This window comes from Pseudophryne corroboree, chromosome 3, assembly GCF_028390025.1.
Source record: "Pseudophryne corroboree isolate aPseCor3 chromosome 3, aPseCor3.hap2, whole genome shotgun sequence".
NCBI classification, from domain to species: Eukaryota; Metazoa; Chordata; class Amphibia; order Anura; family Myobatrachidae; genus Pseudophryne; species Pseudophryne corroboree.
The window spans coordinates 11,160,499-11,187,464 of record NC_086446.1 but is presented as its reverse complement, the minus strand read 5'-3'; the positions used below and the strand labels follow the sequence as shown (position 1 = coordinate 11,187,464).

Here is a 26,966-nt window from a genome sequence, read left to right as displayed (position 1 = left end):
CTGGGTGATGACTGGAGAGGTGACTGCTGGGAATGGGACATTATACAGTAACACCAGGGGATGTGTCTCTGTGATGACTGGAGAGGTGACTGCTGGGAATGGGACATTATACAGTAGCACCAGGGGACGTGCCTGGGTGATGACTGGAGAGGTGACTGCTGGGAATGGGACATTATACAGTAACACCAGGGGACGTGCCTGGGTGATGACTGGAGAGGTGACTGCTGGGAATGGGGTATTATACAGTAACACCAGGGGATGTGTCTGGGTGATGACTGGAGAGGTGACTGCTGGGAATGGGGCATTATACAGTAACACCAGGGGACGTGTCTGGGTGATGACTGGAGAGGTGACTGCTGGGGATGGGACATTATACAGTAACACCAGGGGACGTGCCTGGGTGATGACTGGAGAGGTGACTGCTGGGAATGGGGCATTATACAGTAACACCAGGGGATGTGTCTGGGTGATGACTGGAGAGGTGACTGCTGGGAATGGGACATTATACAGTAACACCAGGGGACGTGCCTGGGTGATGACTGGAGAGGTGACTGCTGGGAATGGGGCATTATACAGTAACACCAGGGGACGTGTCTGGGTGATGACTGGAGGGGTGACTGTTGGGAATGGGACATTATACAGTAACACCAGGGGATGTGTCTGGGTGATGACTGGAGAGGTGACTGCCGGGAATGTGGCATTATACAGTAACACCAGGGGATGTGTCCGGGTGATGACTGGAGAGGTGACTGCTGGGAATGGGACATTATACAGTAACACCAGGGGACGTGTATAGGTGATGACTGGAGAGGTGACTGCTGGGAATGGGGCATTATACAGTAACACCAGGGGACGTGTCTGGGAGATGACTGGAGAGGTGACTGCTGGGAATGGGACATTATACAGTAACACCAGGGGATGTGTCTGGGTGATGACTGGAGAGGTGACTGCTGGGAATGGGACATTGTACAGTAACACCAGGGGGCGTGTCCGGGTGATGACTGGAGAGGTGACTGCTGGGAATGGGGCATTATACAGTAACACCAGGGGACGTGTCTGGGTGATGACTGGAGAGGTGACTGCTGGGAATGGGGCATTATACAGTAACACCAGGGGACGTGTCTGGGTGATGACTGGAGAGGTGACTGCTGGGAATGGGACATTATACAGTAACACCAGGGGATGTGTCTGGGTGATGACTGGAGAGGTGACTGCTGGGAATGGGGTATGATACAGTAACACCAGGGGATGTGTCTGGGTGATGACTGGAGAGGTGACTGCTGGGAATGGGACATTATACAGTAACACCAGGGGATGTGTCTCTGTGATGACTGGAGAGGTGACTGCTGGGAATGGGACATTATACAGTAACACCAGGGGACGTGCCTGGGTGATGACTGGAGAGGTGACTGCTGGGAATGGGACATTATACAGTAACACCAGGGGATGTGTCTGGGTGATGACTGGAGAGGTGACTGCTTGGAATGGGGTATGATACAGTAACACCAGGGGATGTGTCTGGGTGATGACTGGAGAGGTGACTGCTGGGAATGGGACATTATACAGTAACACCAGGGGACGTGCCTGGGTGATGACTGGAGAGGTGACTGCTGGGAATGGGACATTATACAGTAACACCAGGGGACGTGCCTGGGTGCTGACTGCAGAGGTGACTGCTGGGAATGGGGCATTATACAGTAACACCAGGGGACGTGCCTGGGTGCTGACTGCAGAGGTGACTGCTGGGAATGAGGCATTATACAGTAACACCAGGGGATGTGTCTGGGTGATGACTGGAGAGGTGACTGCTGGGAATGGGACATTATACAGTAACACCAGGGGATGTGTCTGGGTGATGACTGGAGAGGTGACTGCTGGGAATGGGGTATGATACAGTAACACCAGGGGATGTGTCTCTGTGATGACTGGAGAGGTGACTGCTGGGAATGGGACATTATACAGTAACGCCAGGGGACGTGCCTGGGTGATGACTGGAGAGGTGACTGCTGGGAATGAGGCATTATACAGTAACACCAGGGGATGTGTCTGGGTGATGACTGGAGAGGTGACTGCTGGGAATGGGGTATGATACAGTAACACCAGGGGATGTGTCTCTGTGATGACTGGAGAGGTGACTGCTGGGAATGGGACATTATACAGTAACGCCAGGGGACGTGCCTGGGTGATGACTGGAGAGGTGACTGCTGGGAATGAGGCATTATACAGTAACACCAGGGGATGTGTCTGGGTGATGACTGGAGAGGTGACTGCTGGGAATGGGGTATGATACAGTAACACCAGGGGATGTGTCTCTGTGATGACTGGAGAGGTGACTGCTGGGAATGGGACATTATACAGTAACGCCAGGGGACGTGCCTGGGTGATGACTGGAGAGGTGACTGCTGGGAATGAGGCATTATACAGTAACACCAGGGGATGTGTCTGTGTGATGACTGGAGAGGTGACTGCTGGGAATGGGACATTATACAGTAACACCAGGGGATGTGTCTGGGTGGTGATAGAGCTGATTATTTACCTTAGAACACAAGCTATTACTACTGTCGTGTAGCCGTAATGGCTGCTAAACCACGTGCACATGCTACGCACTCCGTACGCTATTTGCATATGAAGACCTCGCACGTGGTACGCAAATTAAGTACACACGCTGTGCTGGGTGTACGGAATACCCACAGCGAGCATACACACAGACAGTAACCTTTATAAACTTTAAACACAGAATATGCTTACACTGTAAACCTTAATACCGTGGTACTATAATGCATTTAACACTGAACCTTTGTGAGTATGCAAGCTGTTTGAGCAATTGAGATACTCAGAAACCCTTTGTACTAGCTAGAGAGACACATACACCCTGCTGAGGTTCCAAAACCTTTACTAACGAGCTTTTAGATATATCAAAAGGGGTACACAGTTACAGCTTATATACTACAAGCTAACATATAATTCTAACAGAATATCTAGACAGAAATATACAATAGCGTCACAATCTTATACTATAACAGAGTGAGAGAGAGAGAGAGTATGGCCAATACAAACAGAGAACAAGTTGATTACAGAGAATTACTTACACACACTGGGGAATGATCGCTGCGCAGCTTTCTGGTACCAGCTCCAAGTTAGTCAAGATGAAAACCGTTTGTGGAGAGTGAGAGAGCTGCTTCAGGCTGGCTTGTTCTTATATACACTACATACAGTATACTACAAAGGGACCTATAATCTCATTGTTAATTGGACACACGAATGTCTCCTCGCATCATAACAAAAGGTCATAGGTTAGTTTGAACAGGTGGGCTGTGACTATATCAAATTGCCTAGGTGGGAGGGAAACTCAGGATTTCCAACACATGGACAATAAATAAATGTCCAGAAACTGCTAATGGCCATAACTATACGCCGGAGCGATTAATCTTTACCTAACCAGCACCGGATTGTTTCTAATAAAATGTTCTTTAGTTAGGTACCAAACACAACTGCTCAAACCCTGTCTGACTCTTTGTACCATGAAAAGAGGAATTCCTTTGTCCAGGGACCAACTACATTAAACAACCTTACAGTTATTATTAAGGGGAACATTATCTATAAAACGCACTATTTGGATTTATTATGTAACGATTGAGTCGCCCGCTAGACGCACACAAACTCTACCGTAAATGCACATACCATGCGCTCGAGCGCACGCCCGTGGAGGCGCCGTCACGCAACTGTGTATGCGCACGCACGGGAGAGAATGTACACGTGCAGCGGGCAAGCGCATGGGGAATATATGGCAACGTGTAGCATGATATTTTTCTGACTTTGACAGTGGTGACTGGAGAGGTGACTGGGACATTATACAGTAACACCAGGGGATGTGTCTGGGTGATGACTGGAGAGGTGACTGCTGGGAATGGGACATTATACAGTAACACTGGGGGACGTGTCTGGGTGGTGACTGGAGAGGTGACTGCTGGGAATGGGACATTATACAGTAACACCAAGGGATGTGTCTGGGTGATGACTGGAGAGGTGACTGCTGGGAATGGGGCATTATACAGTAACACCAGGGGATGTGTCTGGGTGATGACTGGAGAGGTGACTGCTGGGAATGGGGCATTATACAGTAACACCAGGGGATGTGTCTGGGTGATGACTGGAGAGGTGACTGCTGGGAATGGGACATTATACAGTAACACCAGGGGATGTGTCCGGGTGATGACTGGAGAGGTGACTGCTGGGAATGGGACATTATACAGTAACACCAGGGGATGTGTCTGGGTGATGACTGGAGATGTGACTGCTGGGAATGGGACATTATACAGTAACACTGGGGGACGTGTCTGGGTGGTGACTGGAGAGGTGACTGCTGGGAATGGGACATTATACAGTAACACCAGGGGATGTGTGTGGGTGATGACTGGAGAGGTGACTGCTGGGAATGGGACATTATACAGTAACACCAGGGGATGTGTGTGGGTGATGACTGGAGAGGTGACTGCTGGGAATGGGACATTATACAGTAACACCAGGGGATGTGTGTGGGTGATGACTGGAGAGGTGACTGCTGGGAATGGGACATTATACAGTAACACCAGGGGATGTGTCTGGGTGATGACTGGAGAGGTGACTGCTGGGAATGGGGCATTATACAGTAACACCAGGGGATGTGTCTGGGTGATGACTGGAGATGTGACTGCTGGGAATGGGACATTATACAGTAACACTGGGGGACGTGTCTGGGTGGTGACTGGAGAGGTGACTGCTGGGAATGGGACATTATACAGTAACACCAGGAGACGTGTCTGGGTGATGACTGGAGAGGTGACTGCTGGGAATGGGACATTATACAGTAACACCAGGGGATGTGTCTGGGTGATGACTGGAGATGTGACTGCTGGGAATGGGACATTATACAGTAACACCAGGGAATGTGTCTGGGTGATGACTGGAGATGTGACTGCTGGGAATGGGACATTATACAGTAACACCAGGGGAATGGGTCTGGGTGATGACTGGAGAGGTGACTGCTGGGAATGGGACATTATACAGTAACACCAGGGGAATGGGTCTGGGTGATGACTGGAGAGGTGGCTGCTGGGAATCTGGCATTATACAGTAACACCAGGGGACGTGTCTGGGTAATGACTGGAGAGGTGACTGCTGGGAATGGGACATTATACAATAACACCAGGGGACGTGTCTGGGTGATGACTGGAGAGGTGACTGCTGGGAATGGGACATTATACAGTAACACCAGGGGATGTGTCTGGGTGATGACTGGAGAGGTGACTGCTGGGAATGGGATATTATACAGTAACACCTGGGGACGTGTCTGGGTGATGACTGGAGAGGTGACTGCTGAGAATGGGACATTATACAGTAACACCAGGTGATGTGTCTGGGTGATGACTGGAGAGGTGACTGCTGGGAATGGGACATTATACAGTAACACCAGGGGACGTGTCTGGGTGATGACTGGAGAGGTGACTGCTGGGAATGGGACATTATACAGTAACACCAGGGGACGTGTCTGGGTGATGACTGGAGAGGTGACTGCTGGGAATGGGACATTATACAATAACACCAGGGGACGTGTCTGGGTGATGACTGGAGAGGTGACTGCTGGGAATGGGACATTATACAGTAACACCAGGGGATGTGTCTGGGTGATGACTGGAGAGGTGACTGCTGGGAATGGGGCATTTTTCAGTAACACCAGGGGAATGGGTCTGGGTGATGACTGGAGAGGTGACTGCTGGGAATGGGACATTATACAATAACACCAGGGGACGTGTCTGGGTAATGACTGGAGAGGTGACTGCTGGGAATGGGACATTATACAGTAACACCAGGGGATGTGTCTGGGTGATGACTGGAGAGGTGACTGCTGGGAATGGGACATTATACAGTAACACCAGGGGATGTGTCTGGGTGATGAATGTATCATTGTGTGTGTCAGGTTCCTATAAGGTGTCAGGATGTCACTGTCTATGTCTCCATGCAGGAGGGGGAGTATATAGAGGAACACAGGGGTCTGTACAAGGACGTGATGATGGAGAGTCACCGGCCCCTCACATCACTGGGTAAGAGGAGACTGTCATGTATTGTACAGGGGGGAGCAGGTATGGGGACCCCTATATACACACATCTGATAATCACATATATACACTGTACTCAGTCACTGTGTGTCTCCTACAGATAGGCCCAGTAACAGAGATACCCCAGAGAGATGTCCCCGTCCTCTGTATTCCCAGGATTGTACAGAGGAGAATCAGAGGCTCCCACAGGAGGATCAGGTAGGTGGGATTTAGGGTCTCACCAATATACCAAAGTGACTGTCACTATATGATGTGTAGAGAAGCTGTGTGTGTCTTATATATTATACTGTGTACTTTTAATGAGATAATACATATTTTCTCTGACGTCCTAGTGGATGCTGGGAACTTCGTAAGGACCATGGGGAATAGCGGCTCCGCAGGAGACTGGGCACAAAAAGAAAAGCTTTAGGACTACCTGGTGTGCACTGGCTCCTCCCCCTATGACCCTCCTCCAAGCCTCAGTTAGATTTTTGTGCCCGACCGAGCTGGGTGCAATCTAGGAGGCTCTCCTGAGCTTCTTAGGAAAAGTTAGTTTTAGGTTTTTTATTTTCAGTGAGACCTGCTGGCAACAGGCTCACTGCATCGAGGGACTAAGGGGAGAAGAAGCGAACCTGCCTGCTTGCAGCCAGCTTGGGCTTCTTAGGCTACTGGACACCATTAGCTCCAGAGGGACCGAACACAGGCCCAGCCTCGGAGTCCGGTCCCAGAGCCGCGCCGCCGGACCCCTTACAGAGCCAGAAGCAAGAAGAGGTCCGGAAAATTGGCGGCAGAAGACATCAGTCTTCACCAAGGTAGCGCACAGCACTGCAGCTGTGCGCCATTGCTCCTCATGCACCACACGCTCCGGTCACTGATGGGTGCTGGGGGGGCGGGGCGCCCTGAGCAGCAATATAAACACCTTGGCTGGCTAAATTACATCACATATAACCCCCAGGGCTATATGGATGTATATTAACCCCTGCCAGATTCCGAAAAAAAGCGGGAGAAAAGTCCGCCGAGAAGGGGGCGGAGCCTATCTCCTCAGCACACTGGCGCCATTTTCCCTCACAGCTCCGCTGGAAGGACGTCTCCCTGACTCTCCCCTGCAGTCCTGCACTACAGAAAAGGGTAAAACAAGAGGGGGGGGCACTAATTAGGCGCAGTATAATATACACAGCAGCTATAAAGGGAAAAACACTCTGTTTGTTTGGTGTTATCCCAACATATATATAGCGCTCTGGTGTGTGCTGGCATACTCTCCCTCTGTCTCCCCAAAGGGCTAGTGGGGTCCTGTCCTCTATCAGAGCATTCCCTGTGTGTGTGCGCTGTGTGTCGGTACGACTGTGTCGACATGTATGAAGAGGAAAATGATGTGGAGGCGGAGCAATTGCCTGTACTGGTGATGTCACCCCCTAGGGAGTCGACACCTGAGTGGATGAGCTTATGGAAGGATTTACGTGAAAGTGTCAGCTCTTTACAAAAGACGGTTGATGACATGAGACAGCCGGCTACTCAGCTGGTGCCTGTCCAGGCGTCTCAAAGACCATCAGGGGCTCTAAAACGCCCGCTACCTCAGATGGTAGATACAGACGCCGACACGGATACTGACTCCAGTGTCGACGATGAAGAGACGAATGTGACTTCCAGTAGGGCCACACGTTACATGATTGAGGCAATGAAAAATGTTTCTCTAACGTCCTAGTGGATGCTGGGGACTCCGTCAGGACCATGGGGATTAGCGGGCTCCGCAGGAGACAGGGCACATCTAAAAAAGCTTTTTAGGTCACATGGTGTGTACTGGCTCCTCCCCCTATGACCCTCCTCCAAGCCTCAGTTAGGTTTTTGTGCCCGTCCGAGAGGGTGCAATCTAGGTGGCTCTCTTAAAGAGCTGTTTAGAAAAGTTTTTTTTTTAGGTTTCTAATCAGTGATTCCTGCTGGCGACAGGATCACTGCAACGAGGGACTTAGGGGAGAGACTTGCAACTCACCTGCGTGCAGGAGGATTGAAGTTTTAGGCTACTGGACACTGAGCTCCAGAGGGAGTCGGAACACAGGTCAGCCTGGGGTTCGTCCCGGAGCCGCTCCGCCGATCCCCCTTACAGACGCTGAAGAACGGCAGAACGGAGGTCCGGAAACAGGCGGCAGAAGACTCCTCAGTCTTCATGAAGGTAGCGCACAGCACTGCAGCTGTGCGCCATTGTTGCTACACGGCTCACTGATCTCGGTCACGGAGGGTGCAGGGCGCTGCTGGGGGCGCCCTGGGCAGCAATATAGATTACCTTAGAGGCAAATAAATACATCACATATAGCCATTAAGGCTATATGTATGTATTTAACCCAGGCCAGTTTTCCTAATAACCGGGAGAAAAGCCCACCGTGAAAGGGGCGGAGCTTATTCTCCTCAGCACTCAGCGCCATTTTCCTGACCAGCTCCGCTGGTGAGGAAGGCTCCCACTCTCCCCTGCACTACAGAAACAGGGTTAAAGAGAAGGGGGGCATAAATTGGCGATATAATTATATATTAAGAGCCCATATATAGAAACAACACCTTCTAGGGTTGTTATATACATTATGGCGCTTTTGGTGTGTGCTGGCAAACTCTCCCTCTGTCTCCCCAAAGGGCTAGTGGGTCCTGTCCTCTATCAGAGCATTCCCTGTATGTGTGTGCTGTAGGTCGGTACGTGTGTGTCGACATGTATGAGGAAAATGTTGGTGAGGAGACGGAGAAAATTGCCTGTAATGGTGATGTCACTCTCTAGGGAGTCGACACCAGAATGGATGGCTTACTTATGGAATTACGTGATAATGTCAACACGCTGCAAGCCGGTTGACGACATGAGACAGCCGGCGGACAAATTAGTATCGGTCCAGGCGTCTCAGACACCGTCAGGGGCTTGTAAAAACGCCCATTTACCTCAGTCGGTCGACAGACACTGACACGGACACTGACCCCAGTGTCGACGGTGAAGAAACAAACGTATTTTTCCTTTAGGGCCACAAGTTACATGTTAAGGGCAATGAAGGAGGTGTTACGTATTTCTGATACCACAAGTACCACAAATAAGGGTATTTTGTAGGGTGGGAATAAACTACTTGTAGTTTTGCCTGAATCAGATAAATTAAATGAAGTGTGTGATGATACGTGGGGTTCCTCCGACAGAAAGTTATGGGCGGTATACCCTTTTTCCCGCCAGTAGTAAGGGCGAGTTGGAAAACACACCTTAGGGTGGACAAGGCGCTCACACGCTTATAAAAAACATGGCGTTACCGTTTCCAGATACGGCCGCCCTCAAGGAGCCAGCTGATAGGAAGCTGGAAAATATCATAACAGTATATACACACATACTGGTGTTATACTACGACCAGCAATCGCCTCAGCCTGGATGTGCAGCGCTGAGGGGGCTTGGTCGGATTTCCTGACTGAAAATTTTGATACCCTTGACAGGGACAGGATTTTATTGTCTATAGAGCATTTTAAGGATGCATTTCTATATATGTGTGATGCGCAGAGGCATATTTGCATTCTGGCATCAAGAGTAAATGTGATGTACATATCTGCCAGACGAAGACACGACAGTGGTCAGGTGAGGCAGATTCCAGACGGCATATGGAAGTATTGCCGTATAAAGGGGCGGTCCATTGGACCTGGTGGCCATGGCAACAGCTGAAAAATCCACCTTTTGTTACCCCGAGTCACATATTGGCAGAAAAGGACACAGTCTTTTCAGTCTCAGTCCTTTCGTCCCCATACGGGCAGGCGGGCGAAGGCCAGTCATATCTGCCCAGGGGGAGAGGAAAGGGAAGAAGACTGCAGCAAGCAGCTCATTCCCAGGAACAGAAGCTCCTCACGGCTTCTGCCAAGTCCGCAGCATAACGCTGGGGCCGTACAAGCGGACTCAGGTGCGGTAGGGGGTCATCTCAAGAGTTTCAGCAACACTCGCAAGGGAACTCCGGGATCCTACATGTAATATCCCAGGTGTACATTGGAAATTCGAGACGTCTCCCCCTCACACAATTCACAGGCTGTATTCCCAGCAGGTGATAATCAAAGTACCCTTCTTACAACAAGGAAGGGGGTAGTATTCCACACTATATTGTGGTACTGAAGCCAACCGGCTCGGTGAGATCTGAAATATTTGAACACTTACATACAAGCGTTCAAATCAAGATGGAGTCACTCGGAGCAGTGATAGCGAACCAGGAAGAAGGGGACGATATGATGTCACTGGATATCAGGGACGTTTACCTACAGGTCCAAATTTGCCCTTCTCACCAAGGGTACTTCAGGTTCCTGGTACAGAACTGTCACTATCAGTTCAGACGCTGCCGTTTGGATTGTCCACGGCGCCCCGGGTCTTTACCAAGGTAATGGCCGGAATGATGATTTTTCTTAAAAGAAACATGGACGCTTTCCTGATAAGGGCAAGGTCCAGAGAACAGTTGGAGGTCGGAGTAGCACTATCTTTAGTAGTTCTACGACAGCACGAGTGGATTCTAAATATTCCAAAATCGCAGCTTTTTCCGACGACACGTCTACTGTTCCTAGGGAAGATTCTGGACACAGTCCAGAAAAACGTGTTTCTCCCAGTGGAGAAAACCAGGGAGTTATCCGAGCTAATCGGGATCCTCCTAAAACCAGGAAAAGTGTCAGTGCATCATTGCACAAGAGTCCTGGTAAAAATGGTGGCTTATTACGAAGCAATTCCATTCGGCAGATTTCCCGCAAGAACTCTTCAGTGGGATCTGCTGGACAAATGGTCCGGATCGCATCCTCAGATGCATCAGCGGATAACCCTATATCCAAGGAAAAGGGTGTCTCTCCTGTGGTGATTACAGAGTGCTCATCTTCTAGAGGGCCGCAGATTCGGCATTCAGGATTGGATGCCGGTGACCACGGAGGCCAGCCTGAGAGGCTGGGGAACAGTCACACAGGGAAAAAATTTCCAGGGAAGTGTGATTAAGTCTGGAGAATTCTCTCCGCATAAATAAGCTTAGAGCAAATTTATAATGCTCTAAACTTAGCTAGACCTCTGCTTCAAGGTCAGCCGGTATTGATCCAGTGGGATAACATCACGGCAGTCGCCCACGTAAACAGAAGGGCGGCACAAGAAGCAGGAGGGCAGTGAAAACTGCAAGGATTTTTCGCTAGGCGGAAAATCATGTGATAGCACTGTCAGCAGTGTTCTTTCCGGGAGTGGACGACTGGGAAGCAGACTTCCTCAGCAGGCATGACCTCCACCCGGGAGAGTGGAAACTTCATAGGGAAGTTTTTCAACATGATTGTGGACCGTTGGCAAAGACCAAAGGTGGACATGATGGCGTCCCGCCCGAACAAAAAACGGGACAGGTATTCCGCCAGGTCATGAGACCTTCAGGCGATAGCTGTGGATGTTCTGGTAACACCGTGGGTGTACCAGTCTGTGTATGTGTTCCCTCCTCTGTTTCTCATAACCAGGGTATTGAGAATTATAAGACATAGAGGAGTATGAACTATACTAGTGGCTCCGGATTGGCCAAGAGGGACTTGGTACCCGGAACTTCAAGAAATGCTCACAGAGGACTAAGGGCCTGGGGAGCTAAGAAGGGACTTGATTCAGCAAGTACCATGTCTATTCCAAGACTTACCGCGGCTGCGTTTGACGGCATGGCGGTTGAATGCCGGATCCTGAGGGGAAAAGGCATTCCATAAGAGGTCATACCTACCCTGGTCAAAGCCAGGAAGGAGGTGACCGCACAACGTCATCACCACATGTGGTGAAAATATGTTGCGTGGGTGAGGCCAGGAAGGCTCCACGACGGAAATTCAACTAGGTCGATTTCTACACTTCCTGAAAACAGGAGTGTTTTGGACCTCAAATTGGGGTTCATTAACATTTAAATTTCGGCCCTGTAGATTTTCTTCCAGAAAGAATTGACTTCAGTTCCTGAAGTCCAGATTGTAAAGGATGTATTGCATATACAGCTTTTTTGTGCCCCTAGGGGCACCGTGAGATCTCAACATAGTGTTGGGATTTCTTAAAATCATATTGGTTTGAACCGCTCAATTCTGTGGATTTGAAATATCTCACATGGAAAGTGACCATGCTGTTGACAAATATCTCGCATGGGAAGTGACCATGTTGTTAGCCCTGGCCTCGGCCAGGCGATTGTCAGAATGGGCGGCTTTGTCTTACAAAAGCCCATATTAAAATTTTCCATTTGAACAGGACAGAACTGGGACTCGTCTCCAGTGTCAAAGTCAGAAAAATGTCTCTATGCACGTTGCCATATTTGCACCGCACACTGGTCCGCGCTGCGCATGCGTACGCTCTCCCGTGAAGGCGCATACCCGCAATAGCGTGCACTCGCAGGCGCGGTATGCGTATTTACGGTAGAGTTTATGTAGTCGTAGCGTGCGACCCATTCGTTACATATTTTCACAATTAATGTGGTTTATAGATCATGATCCCTTTGATAGTTTCTGAAAGTTTGGTTAATATAGAAGGTCCCTGTCTAAAGGAATCCCTCTTTGTATTGTACGAAGGGTCTAACAGGAATCATACAGCAGTGTTTGGTACCCATCGGAAGAGTATTTAATTAGCAATATTCCGGTGTTGGTTTGGAGCGTATTAATCGCTCGTGCGAATAGTTATGGACATAAGAAGTTTATGTCCATTTCTATTATTTACTCATACTCAGGTATGCGGCGGGAAACCTAGTTTCCCACCCACCTGAGCTGTTGGAAATCGTCACAGCCCACCTGTATGAATCACCCTATGACCTTTTGTTATGATGCAGGGCCGAATTCCTTCGGCCAATGGACAATGGGATTGTAGGGACTATGAGATTGCATTGTGTGTGGGGCATAAATAGGCAGGCCGACCATATCCAACTTCACTCTCTCATCAACGGTTATCTGCTGATAGCCGGGAGCTGGATATCGAGGCGCATGCGATCATACCCTTTGTGCGTAAGTTTTCTCTCCGTAATCATTGTCTTTCTGTGAGCCAATTTCTCTCATCTCTCTCCGTCTCTCTCTCTCTCTCTCTCTCTCTCTCTCTCCTCTTTTCTCTTATATCCCTCATAGTATTGTATTGTATTGCATTTAGGTCAGAGTAGTATTGTCTTTTTGTATTTGTTGTTTAATTCTGTGGTTAGGAAGTCTCTGTTATATTGTAGTGTATCATTTGTACTGTTATCCCCTTTATACAAGTATATTAGATATAATACAGTTAATAGGCTTTGGACCCTAAACCAGTATCTGTGTATTTTCTATAGTGTTCACTTGAGCGTCGGTAACGCTCAAGCAGCTTTGTAGTTAGTCAGGTTACACAAGGTTGCACTTACACCCTGTATTCACATTAAGGTATTCTGTGTATTTCATTGGTATAAGGTTTAGACATAAAGGTATAGCATTGTGAGCGTCTGCACCGCTGGTGACCTCCTCGTGGTCTCGAGCGTAAGCTACGCCATAGCAAATCATTACTCTAGTCATAGCCAATAACGTGTCCTGTGATCACTGGGCCGCGAGCGAACGTGACGCCTGAGCGTCTCGCCTACGGCTGAGCGATCGTTACGCAGATAGCGTACCCTTACGGTACTTCTTAAGCAAACAGCGTACAGTGTTCTTAGACTTCATAAAGGGTTGTTTATACGACAAAGGAATTTAGCATTGTCAATTGGGGACTCGTCCGATCCTTCTCATATCTGCACTAGGTAGATCAGCAGACATTATCCCTCCAGCAAAGGGTGGGAGGTTGTCTCGCAGTGCTGACGGGATAAGTGTCTGCTTCGCTTAGATAAAGAGTGCTGAAGGAATCCGGGAACCGGAAGTAAGAACAAAACGCTTGTGTCTTTTAAAACTGTTTTATTTCTCTTCTGTCTTGCGTATACACGCACGCATACATTTATCTGCATTTCTTTTTCAATTTCGTATATCACTATTCCTGTTTGCCAATTTTTATAGTTGATAGAAAGTGCTAAAAGAGATTTGCTGTTATTTCATAGTAAAGGTAATAGTTAAAGTATAGAACAACACACGATTTGTCTAGGAGACAAGGCAGTCAGTGTGGATTGCGGTAGATGATCAGGGATCATTTACATTGATAAAAGTATATATTGTGTTACGGTGGATCTTTGCATTGCGTACACGTGTCGCTAACAAAGACTAGCGTACGCAATCCAAAAGGCAGACGCACGCAGCGTACATTACGCAACGTAGCGTCCGGTTACGCCCACGTAGCTCAAAGTCACGAAAAAGGTGAATTAGCGCAAAGCGATAATTAGCGCAAAGGCGATAAGTAACGCACAGTGATAAGTAATGCGAAGCGGTAAATAACGCAAATCTATTTTTGGAAAAATCTGAAATTTAGTTTAACAGATCCTGCTCCTAATTGGTAACACTGTTGGACTGAAGACAATTTCTGCGCAGAAATAGATATAGAAACAAAAGTGTACATGTGTTGAGTGAGTGTGTTTTTATACATAAGTTTATACAACTTTAAGGTGGAACCAAAAGGAAAGTCGGGTACTCGTCAAGGGACATACGTGTAAGTGACATATACGGTGGCTAGGGAGGCATCCCTGGTTAAATAATATTTGAGCATTAGAGTATAGCGGACCACAAGGTAACAAGACCAGGAGGTCGTAAGGTACTAAAGAGGTCCGCTATAAAAGTCCAGTGGCACAACCCCTGGGGGCGTTGGTGCAGAACCCATATAGGCCATAAGCTCTTGCTGAAGGAATCGCGGCCGGAAACATCGATTCCATTAAATCTCTCAGTACATAACAGGTAGTGCTTATGTACTGAACGATTGGACCGCACGTAATTGTGTGCAATAGTTAGTAATCTGACCTAATACCATTAGAGTAAAGTGGTCACAAACGCTATTTGTACATTCTGACGTGATTTGTGTAATTTTTTATTTTTAAAGGGAAGTTCGCTGGTCACTCAGGAACTATCTAGCAACCCCACCTTTACTGGAAAGAGTAAGTGTCCTGCGGGTAACCCTCATATGTTCCAGTAAACAGAAGGTTTTTGGTAGGGCCCTGTATCGAGTACGCCAGCACCACGTCGGTGTGATCAGGTCGTATTGGTCGAGGTGGGCGAGTGAGTGGGGTACTCGGTAAACCGCCACCGCCGGCCTACTGTGGAGTAATTTGGTTGTCTGTAAAGGCTTGCTGAAAACCTTGATACAGAAATCCAAGGAGGACTAAGCAACACCTGCAGACTATGGGGGCCAGTTGCTCAGGTAGGGGGCGATCAACCTTGGTTCAGGTTGATTCTGTGAACCGACCAGTTGGGTCGGCACGATATGTAATGTGTGAAAAATATGGAAGTCACACCGAATCTTTATGTGATGAATGGGAGAAAATGACTGTACAAGACAGGGACAAATTCCCAAGAATAGGTAGCTTTAGTCCAGAAGTGTTACAAAATTTAAGGAGGAGGATATGTCTCGTAAAATCAACAAAGAGACGAATTCAACATCATGATTATTTACAGTTATGGCACCAGGAAGGTGAGATACAGAGAGGTTTGGCTCTGGCGGCAGGATCTGGGGCAGTCAGGAAGCTGATAGCCACAGCTCCTCCTCCACCATACATTGCAGGAGAGAAGTTGATTGCGGAGAGAAACGCACTGGGTTGTAAAACACAAACTCTTAGTAACCCTGTAAATGTTAATGATGTTAACCAAATAACTCATGCAAGTATTAACCCGTGCAAGATGTACCCTGTTTTGAACCTTCCTCAGGAGTGTGATCAAGAAGAAGATTCGGCAACAATTTCAGCTCTCTCTCTTGCAGCCACCATAGCAGAGACCACAGTAGGCACAGCGACACCCACGAGATTAGTGAAAGCCCCTAGCGGAGGGATAGGTGAGGTCGTGTCAACGGGTAAGTACGGCACCATGCACTACACTGAAACAACTGTACCACAACAAGCAGTAGAATCTACACAGGAAGAGGCTGTTAGAATTGCTCCTGTAAGGGTAATAGCAGTTCCCAATGGAAAAACAGATGTGTCTGGAGCCACTCCCATAAGGAACATTGCCATGTACACTCCATTTTCCAGAATGGAATTAAGAACAATAGTGTCCGAATTTCCTGACCCCAGGAAGGACTTAGTTGCTAGCCAAAAATACATCAGGGATCTAGGTAACACTGTAGAACCCAACAACAAGGATTGGCAGATACTGCTAAGAGCTTGTTTACCTTCCAATGTCGATGCAACTCAATTCTTAGTTGACTGCGCATTGGATAAAGATGTACCGCTTACAGACGTGTACAACAAGGATAATGTAAAAAGGATAAATTTACAGCTAAAGGAGTATTTCCCAGCCGTTGTTAAATGGAATAAAATATTTTCCATTAAGCAAAAGGAGTCCGAAACAGCAACAGAATATTTTCACCGGGCACTATTAGAAATGGCAAAGTACACTGGTATAGAAGACATTAAGACCAACCCAAACCATCGAGAAGTAGCAGTATCTGTACTGATGGATGGTTTGAAAGAAACATTAAAAGCTAGGGTACAGACCACACAACCATGTTGGCGAGGTCTGTCAGTGTCCACATTGAGAGAGGCTGCTATTGATCACGACAGAAACATCACTAGGCACAGGGAATCGCAAAGTGATAAGTTGATGTCCGTAAGTATACAGGCGCTGACCACAAGGCAGCCTGCGTATGTACCACCGAATCCTGTGGGTAAGGCAAGTGTAATAACATGTTTTTCTTGTAACAGACCGGGACACTATGCACGAGAATGTAGAACAAAGAGTGTACAAAGATCTTTTCAACCCCCTAGACAACGACACGACACACGACATTGGGAGCAGGGTCCACAGAGGCGGAGTTTTGAGCCACATACAGGGGAAACAAAAAGATATCCCCCGAACAGAGATTGGCATGCCTCTGGTAGTTCCCAGCTAACCCCCGCACAAGTAGTCGCTGCCAGCGGGATTCAGGGAGGTCAGCATACCCAATAGGGGTGTGGCCATACCTGCAATCTGCACCCAGTTAAGTTGATTGCTAGTCTTGGAAGCGAACCAGAGATTGCAATCAATGTAGCTGGTAAAACTTTAAACTTTCTTGTAGACACAGGGGCGGCCAAGTCAGTGATAAATTCGACAGTGGGCATGAGAACTACTGGTAGGACAATTCCAGCCATGGGAGTAACAGGGGTAGTCCAGCACTACCCTGTTAGCAAACCAGCCGAGATTACAATAGGGCCTTTGCATACCAAGCATTCCTTTTTGCTGGCTGCATCGGCACCAACTAATCTCCTGGGTAGAGACTTACTATGTAAAATGGGTTGCGTCATTTATTGTACTCCTGAAGGTGTATTCTTGGACATACCTGAGAATCACGCTCAGGAGGTACGAGACATGTTAGACTCCCCATCAAAATTAATGTCACATTCCATTATGACAAATAGGAATCCATCCCAAGTAGAAGAGATGACATCTCAGATACCAGAGTCACTTTGGACAAAAGATGGACAGGACACTGGATTAATGGCAAACGTAGCTCCAGTAGTTGTACAAGTAAAAGATGGTAGGATAGCTCCAAAAATCCCACAGTATCCTCTGAAGCCAGAGGTGGAGTTAGGAGTTTTCCCAGTAATAGAGCGCTTGCTACAACAGGGCATTCTAGTAAGAACGTCCAGCACAGCAAATAGTCCCATCTTCCCTGTTAAAAAGAGTGGGGGGAGGGGTTACAGGCTAGTGCAGGATCTAAGGGGGATTAACAAAATAGTTGAGAGTCAGTTCCCCGTAGTGCCTAATCCAGCTGTCATCCTAATGCAAATTCCTCCCACTGCCAAATTTTTCACTGTTATTGACCTCTGCTCCGCTTTCTTTTCGGTACCTCTGCACCCTGACAGCCAATATTTGTTTGCATTCACATACAGAGGAGTCCAATACACGTGGACTCGGTTACCCCAAGGTTTCATAGATAGTCCAAGTATATTTTCTCAGGCTTTGCATGATTGTTTACAGTCTTTCCAACCGGAGAGTGGATCAGTGTTGATACAGTACGTGGATGATCTACTACTGTGTTCTGATTCATTGGAGGCATCCCTGAAGGATACGAAACAGCTCCTGTTTCATCTTTCAGACACAGGTCACAAGGTTTCCAAAGACAAGTTACAATTATGCCAAACTAAGGTAAAATATTTGGGACACTGTCTAACACAAGGACTGAGACACCTGACCGCTGATAGAATCCAAGCCATTAGAGACATGACACTGCCACAAACCCAGCAACAGATCAGGACGTTTCTAGGAATGTGTGGGTATTGCCGTAATTGGATCCCAGGGTTTTCCATATTGGCGCTACCTCTGCAGGAAATGGTCTCTTCAAACAAACCTGATCGGATTTCGCATACAGACGAATCCGAAACAGCATTTGAGAGACTTAAGCAATGCCTAACGCAGGCACCAGCACTAGGTATGCCAGACTATGGGAAACCCTTTGAACTATACGGAACAGAAAGTGCTGGGTGCGCAGCAGGTGTACTAACCCAAAAACACGGTGACGCCAGCAGGCCAGTTGCATACTACAGCGCTCAGCTAGATACGGTAGCGCGATCCCTCCCCACATGCTTGCGTAGCGTTGCGGCGATAGCATTGCTAGTGACGAAAAGCGAAGATGTCGTGCTAGGCCACAACCTCACAATCCATACACCGCATGCGGTATCTGCCTTATTGAATTCTGCCCAAACCAGACACGTCTCATCTGCAAGGTTTACAAGATGGGAATTGGCATTAATGGCCCCAGTAAACATCACCATAAGGAGATGCAGTGCATTAAATCCTGCAACATTTCTCCCAGGTGTGCCTGGTCAGGCACAAAGGGTGGAAGGTGAGAGTGATGGGGAAGGAGGATTTAATGCAAAGGAAGATACACATGATTGTATGGAATATTTGACCCAAAATTTTACCGCAAGGCCTGACATCAGTGACAATCCACTGGAAGATGCAGAACTTACGTTCTACACGGACGGTAGTTGTCACAGACAGTCAGACTCGGGAGACTTGTGTACTGGATACGCAGTCGTAGATGACCAAGGCACCATAGAAGCGGAACCGCTAGGCCCACCTCACTCAGCCCAGGTTGCTGAACTGGTCGCCCTAACCAGAGCATGTGAATTGGCTAAGGGTAAGTCAGCCAATATCTACACCGATTCTAGATACGCCTTCGGGGTAGTACATGATTTCGGAGCGCTATGGCGGCTCAGAAATTTCATGACGGCGGCTGGTACACCGATAGCGCATGCAGCTCACATAAAAAGGCTTCTAACAGCGATACAGGAACCCGACAGAGTGGCTGTTATCAAATGTAAAGCACATACATATAGTCAAGACCCAGTGTCACTTGGTAACAGCCGAGCAGACGAAGCCGCAAAGCTTGCAGCTGCTACCCCCATACAGACAGACACCACACAACTGATGGTATTTAATACCATCAACACACAAAAGTTGTGTGAGATGCAGAATTTGTGTTCCACACAGGAAAGAGCAGTCTGGAGGGCAAAGGGATATGGCCAGGAGTCCTCAGGGCTCTGGACGGATGGACATGGTAAACCAGTGGCCCCCAGGGCATACCTTCCATGTCTGGCTGAAGCAGCTCACGGGCTGACTCATCTAGGCAGGGAGGGGATGTGCAAATTGGTAAGAGCATACTGGTGCGCCCCAGGATTCTCCTCTCATGCGAGTAAAAGAGCAATGTCATGCCTTACCTGTCTGAGAAAGAATATTGGAAAAGCAATACCTACAGAACCATCCCATATCCCACCTGCCGGCGGCCCTTTCCAGGTAATACAAATTGACTTCATTCAATTACCCCCATGTCGAAATTTGAAATATGTACTTGTTTGTATAGATGTTTTCTCGAATTGGGTCGAAGCTTTTCCAGCAGCTACAAATACCGCTATGTTTACAGCTAAGAAAATTGTGCAGGAATTTGTATGTAGATATGGTATCCCTAGAATCATTGAAAGTGATAGGGGTACCCATTTTACAGGTGATGTCTTTCAAGGAATGTGTAAGTTGATGGGAATTGATAGTAAGCTGCACACTCCGTACCGTCCACAGGCGAGTGCGAAGGTCGAAAGAGTGAACAGCACTATTAAAAATAAATTGAGTAAAGTGATGGCAGAGACAGGATTGACATGGCCAGAAGCTTTACCCATTGTATTGTACAGTATCAGAACCATTCCCAGGTCCCCTCTTAATCTGTCCCCTTTTGAAATCTTGTTTGGTCGACAACCGCATGTCATGATTAACCCTCAGGATGATTTGAAATGTAACAATGAAGTAACTGTAAAGTACTTGATTAACATGAGTAAGCAGTTGAGGAATCAAAATGATAATCTGAAGTTGGTGATTCCTGATTTACCAGGTAGTAATTGTCATGACATTGAACCTGGGGATTATGTAATGATACGAAATTTTCTACGCTCAGGTTGTCTTATTGATAGATGGGAAGGACCATACCAGGTCTTATTGACTAGCACCACAGCATTGAAGGTTGCTGAGAGAGAGACTTGGGTCCATTCATCCCACTGCAAAAAGGTTGCTGATCCAGAGAAGTCCCGTGATAAGGAACAGACGGTAGAGGTTGTATCACTGGAGTGTCTGTTCCAGGAGGACTGAGGTGGCACCTGAGCCTTGAAGATCGAAAGCAGCTGTCGACTCCCTTCTCCCTTTTATTGTTTTTCTCCACTTCCCATCCCCTCTCCCTTAAAATTTCTTTTTTCCCCTTCTCATTCCTCTCTATTTCCTCCTCAAAGATGGACTTGCCCCAAGAGACTGTGACCCGGATTTTGATGTTAACCATGATGTTGACCAGAGCAGTCTGTTCCGGCGAAAGTACCATAGAGGTCGAGAGAGGTTCTGGAATGGGTTCCTATTATGATGATGGAGGCGTAGTTTTCCAAGATCAACCAAACCAACAAGCAAAGGCGAGTATCAGAAAACGATCCGATAGAAGAAATTGTGATGGATTGTTAGCTGAAGAAAATTGTATCTGTAGGCTCTGTGACAATTTGATTGAGGATGGGTGCATAAAGAAATGCCAATCCAGTTTTAATATCCATATGGACCGGCATCCATTGAGTGACTATCACTCCTTAGTGGGTAACGTATTAAACCAAACAGATTGTTGGGTATGCTCTCAAGTACCTCAGGGTCATAGCAAATCAGGGCTAGTGCCATTTCCTTTAACGTTAGGGGAGGTACTTGAGCTAAGTGGTGGGAGACCGGTGGACCGGAGGTTTAACATCTCCAGCCCTCCTAGTTTGAAGCTCCACCAATACCATGTGGATAGGTCCCTCTTATGTTTTAATATCTCCAATCCCCGTAAGCCGGGAAATTGGGAAGTATCATGGAGCAACCTTACCATGACCTTTTCACACAGAGCAGATAGAATGCCTACAGATACAGAGCTCGTACGCCACATAGCCAGTAGAGGAAAATCTTTCCGGTATCGATATACCTTAGGAAATAGGATTACTAGAGTTGGAGAGGTATCACCAGGATACTGTGCACATATCGTACAAACCGATACGTGCATTAAGCAGATGGAAGAATTAGGGTCAGGAGATTTCACCTGGAAGGTTTGTAACATGATCATGTCCTTCTCCGTCCCTTATGTTCTCCCCGATGATGCATATTTCATATGCGGGAGAAAGGCGTACAAGTGGCTTGCCCCAAACTCTGAAGGATTGTGTTATATTGGAAAGGTATTGCCTGAAGTGATGACTGTTACACATGACAAAATGAAGGACATACACCGTGGTGCCCAAGCTCCTTATACTCACACTCATTACGAGCACCGAGTTAAAAGACAACTGTCAGAAAGGTTAGAGCATCCGGCCTCTGATCTTATCCATGAATCCACCGGGATTCAGGTTCTGGTAGCGTTAGATTTCACTCGTACCGCTCGAGGAGTGATGAATTATAGATACATTTCCGCACTCGCCAATTTGTTAGATAATATCACTGAAATGTATGATGACACGTTTAGATACACTGGAAGAGAACTTCAAGCCTACAAAACAGAACTAGTTCAGCATAGGATGGTTCTTAATTATCTTACAGCAGTAACAGGCGGATATTGTGTTACATTGGCAACACAGTACGGCATAAAGTGTTGCACGTATATCACAAATAGCACCGAGGATCCGGTAGAGGTCATAGACCAAAAGATGGACGATATTCTCCAATTGAAGTGGGAATTTCGTCGAAAACACAATCTCACCCTTGCTGCTGTAGGTAATGAGCTGACTGGTTGGGTGTCATGGTTGAACCCGCGAAATTGGTTCTCCGGTTTAGGAGACTGGGCTCAAGGAGTCATAATGGATGTTGGAAAGTTTCTACTATGTATCTTGGGTGTCATTATATCGATTGGATTGATATTTAGATGCGGGCAGGCTTTAATGAGGTGCAAACAAAGTACAAAAGTGATGAGCTTGAGGAGTGAGGAAACCGTAATTAACCTGGATTTGATTTATGACCCAATGATAGAAACCAGAATGTGATGAAAATGCGATTATACGGTCCGTTTCTTTCACCTGTTTTTCTGTTTTTCTCCAAGATACAAAGACCCCCTTGGACGAGGAAGCTGACGAGACGAGATGTATACAGACAACAGACAAGCACCAAAGATGAAGTTTTGACAACCTATGATATGGACACTTGATGAACTTTGCCATGGATCCCCAGTTTCCCTAGTACTTTTAAACTCACGCAAGCCCAACATTTTTTTTGTAAATCTGATGGCACTGACAAAGCTTGTTGCTCATGCCTAAGGAGCAAAACAGCGCAAAGAAGACGACTCTCAACAGATACCGAACACAACTTCAACAACAGATGTACATTTCCCTGACATAGAATATCATTGCATTTTTCGTAAGTGTTCTTTATCTTCATCCCTACAACCCTCAGGTAACGACACACATAGACGATAGGGAATACAGGCACAGATATCAGCAACCACATACCTCCCCCATTCATGTATCATCAACTAAAATGTGCATCCCCATTTTGTTACAACTGAAAGCCGAAATGAGCTCGGTAGAGTTTGACAGCCCATCCACAGACCTGTACCACAGGATAAGAAGGAATTCAAATGTATACTTCGCAATACCTCGAAGCTTGATTTACCACACGTACGGCACGATGATACATGACCCTCCAAACATGGACTCATACACACAAGCTTCTACTCTCTCACTAGGTCATACCCTTTTCACACCTACTCCTCTCTTCTTCCTTACCCCACCATGGAAATCAATTAACCCCTGACTTACATTTTTCTCCTTAAATATTTTAGAAGGTGGCAGTTATTATTGACTGCCAAAGGGTGGACTGTCAAAGTCAGAAAAATGTCTCTATGCACGTTGCCATATTTGCACCGCACACTGGTCCGCGCTGCGCATGCGTACGCTCTCCCGTGAAGGCGCATACCCGCAATAGCGTGCACTCGCAGGCGCGGTATGCGTATTTACGGTAGAGTTTATGTAGTCGTAGCGTGCGACCCATTCGTTACATATTTTCACAATTAATGTGGTTTATAGATCATGATCCCTTTGATAGTTTCTGAAAGTTTGGTTAATATAGAAGGTCCCTGTCTAAAGGAATCCCTCTTTGTATTGTACGAAGGGTCTAACAGGAATCATACAGCAGTGTTTGGTACCCATCGGAAGAGTATTTAATTAGCAATATTCCGGTGTTGGTTTGGAGCGTATTAATCGCTCGTGCGAATAGTTATGGACATAAGAAGTTTATGTCCATTTCTATTATTTACTCATACTCAGGTATGCGGCGGGAAACCTAGTTTCCCACCCACCTGAGCTGTTGGAAATCGTCACAGCCCACCTGTATGAATCACCCTATGACCTTTTGTTATGATGCAGGGCCGAATTCCTTCGGCCAATGGACAATGGGATTGTAGGGACTATGAGATTGCATTGTGTGTGGGGCATAAATAGGCAGGCCGACCATATCCAACTTCACTCTCTCATCAACGGTTATCTGCTGATAGCCGGGAGCTGGATATCGAGGCGCATGCGATCATACCCTTTGTGCGTAAGTTTTCTCTCCGTAATCATTGTCTTTCTGTGAGCCAATTTCTCTCATCTCTCTCCGTCTCTCTCTCTCCTCTTTTCTCTTATATCCCTCATAGTATTGTATTGTATTGCAGAGTAGTATTGTCTTTTTGTATTTGTTGTTTAATTCTGTGGTTAGGAAGTCTCTGTTATATTGTAGTGTATCATTTGTACTGTTATCCCCTTTATACAAGTATATTAGATATAATACAGTTAATAGGCTTTGGACCCTAAACCAGTATCTGTGTATTTTCTATAGTGTTAAGTGTTCACTTGAGCGTCGGTAACGCTCAAGCAGCTTTGTAGTTAGTCAGGTTACACAAGGTTGCACTTACACCCTGTATTCACATTAAGGTATTCTGTGTATTTCATTGGTATAAGGTTTAGACATAAAGGTATAGCATTGTGAGCGTCTGCACCGCTGGTGACCTCCTCGTGGTCTCGAGCGTAAGCTACGCCATAGCAAATCATTACTCTAGTCATAGCCAATAACGTGTCCTGTGATCACTGGGCCGCGAGCGAACGTGACGCCTGAGCGTCTCGCCTACGGCTGAGCGATCGTTACGCAGATAGCGTACCCTTACGGTACTTCTTAAGCAAACAGCGTACAGTGTTCTTAGACTTCATAAAGGGTTGTTTATACGACAAAGGAATTTAGCATTGTCACCAGTTTCTTCATAAAGGGGTGTCAGCGTTTTCACCTGAAACAACCTCTTGTGGTGCCTGCGGCTACTAGGGACTTGGAGGACTCCAAGTTACTAGACGTGGTCAGGGCCCTAAAAATATATATATATATATATATAGTTAGGACGGCTGGAGTCAGAAAGTCTGACTTGCTGTTTATACTGTATACACCCAACAAGCTGGGTGCTCATGCTTCTAAGCAGTCTATTGCACGCTGGATTTGTAGTACAATTCAGCTTGCACATTCTGTGGCAGGCCTGCCACAGACGAAATATGTAGATGCCCATTCCACAAGGAAGGTGGGCTCATCCTGGGCGGCTGCCCGAGGAGTCTCGGCATTACAACTTTGCCGAGCAGCTACGTGGTCAGGGGAGAACACGTTTGTAAAATTTTACAAATTTTGATACTCTGGCTAAGGAGGACCTGGAGTTCTCTCATTCGGTGCTGCAGAGTCATCCGCACTCTCCCGCCCGTTTGGGAGCTTTGGTATAATCCCCATGGTCCTGACGGAGTCCCCAGCATCCACTAGGACGTTAGAGAAAATAAGAATTTACTTACCGATAACTCTATTTCTCGTAGTCCGTAGTGGATGCTGGGCGCCCATCCCAAGTGCGGATTGTCTGCAATGCTTGTACATAGTTATTGTTACAAAAATCGGGTTATTACTATTGTTGTGAGCCATCTTTTCGGAGGCTACTTCGTTTTGTTATCATACTGTTAACTGGGTTCAGATCACAAGTTGTACGGTGTGATTGGTGTGGCTGGTATGAGTCTTACCCGGGATTCAAGATCCTTCCTTATTGTGTACGCTCGTCCGGGCACAGTACCTAACTGAGGCTTGGAGGAGGGTCATAGGGGGAGGAGCCAGTACACACCATGTGACCTAAAAAGCTTTTTTAGATGTGCCCTGTCTCCTGCGGAGCCCGCTAATCCCCATGGTCCTGACGGAGTCCCCAGCATCCACTACGGACTACGAGAAATAGAATTATCGGTAAGTAAATTCTTATTTTTACACATTTCTGATAGTACAAGTACCACTAAAAAGGGTATTATGTTTGGTGAGAAAAAACTACCTGTAGTTTTTCCTGCTTCTGAGGAATTAAATGAAGTGTGTGATGAAGCGTGGGTTTTTCCCGATAAAAGACTGATAATTCCTAAAAAGTTATTGGCATCATACCCCTTCCCGCCAGAGGATAGGGCACGTTGGGAAACACCTCCTAGGGTGGATAAAGCGCTCACACGCTTGTCAAAACAGGTGGCACTACCGTCTCCGGATACGGCCGCCCTTAAGGAACCTGCTGACAGAAAGCAGGAGAATATCCTAAAATGTATATACACTCACACGGGTGTTATACTGCGACCAGCAATCGCCTCAGCCTGGATGTGCAGTGCTGGGGTGGCTTGGTCGGATTCCCTGACTGAAAATATTGATACCCTGGATAGGGACACTATATTACTGACTATAGAGCATTTAAAAGATGCGTTTTTATATATGCGTGATGCACAGAGGGATATTTGCCGACTGGCATCAAGAGTAAGTGCGCTGTCCATATCTGCCAGAAGAGGGTTATGGACGCGGCAGTGGTCAGGTGATGCTGATTCCAAAAGGCATATGGAAGTATTGCCTTATAAAGGGGAGGAGTTATTTGGGGTAGGTCTATCGGTCCTGGTATCCACGGCAACTGCTGGGAAATCCACATTTTTAACCCAGGTAGCCTCTCAACATAAAAAGACGCCGTATTATCAGGCGCAGTCCTTTCGGCCCCATAAGGGCAAGCGGGCGAAAGGCTCCTCATTTCTGCCCCGTGGCAGAGGGAGAGGAAAAAGGCTGCAGCAAACAGCCAGTTCCCAGATTCCACGCAAGAACATTCCAGTGGGACCTGCTGGACAAATGGTCCGGATCGCATCTTCAGATGCATCAGCGAATAACCCTGTCCCCAAGGACAAGGGTGTCTCTCCTGTGGTGGTTGCAGAGTGCTCATCTTCTAGAGGGCCGCAGATTCGGCATTCAGGACTGGGTTCTGGTGACCACGGATGCCAGCCTGCGAGGCTGGGGAGCAGTCACACAGGGAAGAAACTTCCAGGGCTTGTGGTCAAGCCTGGAGACATCACTTCA

The 26,966-nt window shown here is 47.2% G+C and overlaps 1 protein-coding gene across 4 annotated transcripts in view; it reads left to right on the top strand.

Moving 5' to 3' along the window:
• LOC135056984 (zinc finger protein 436-like) overlaps nt 1-26,966 on the top strand; it is a 76,196-nt gene that overhangs the window by 26,119 nt on the left and 23,111 nt on the right. For all 4 annotated transcript variants that reach the window (XM_063962811.1, XM_063962812.1, XM_063962813.1 and 1 more), the window contains 2 exons: nt 6,002-6,080; nt 6,196-6,293. In XM_063962811.1, the coding sequence (XP_063818881.1) occupies nt 6,002-6,080; nt 6,196-6,293 (177 nt within the window). The remainder of the gene's footprint in view (nt 1-6,001; nt 6,081-6,195; nt 6,294-26,966) is intronic.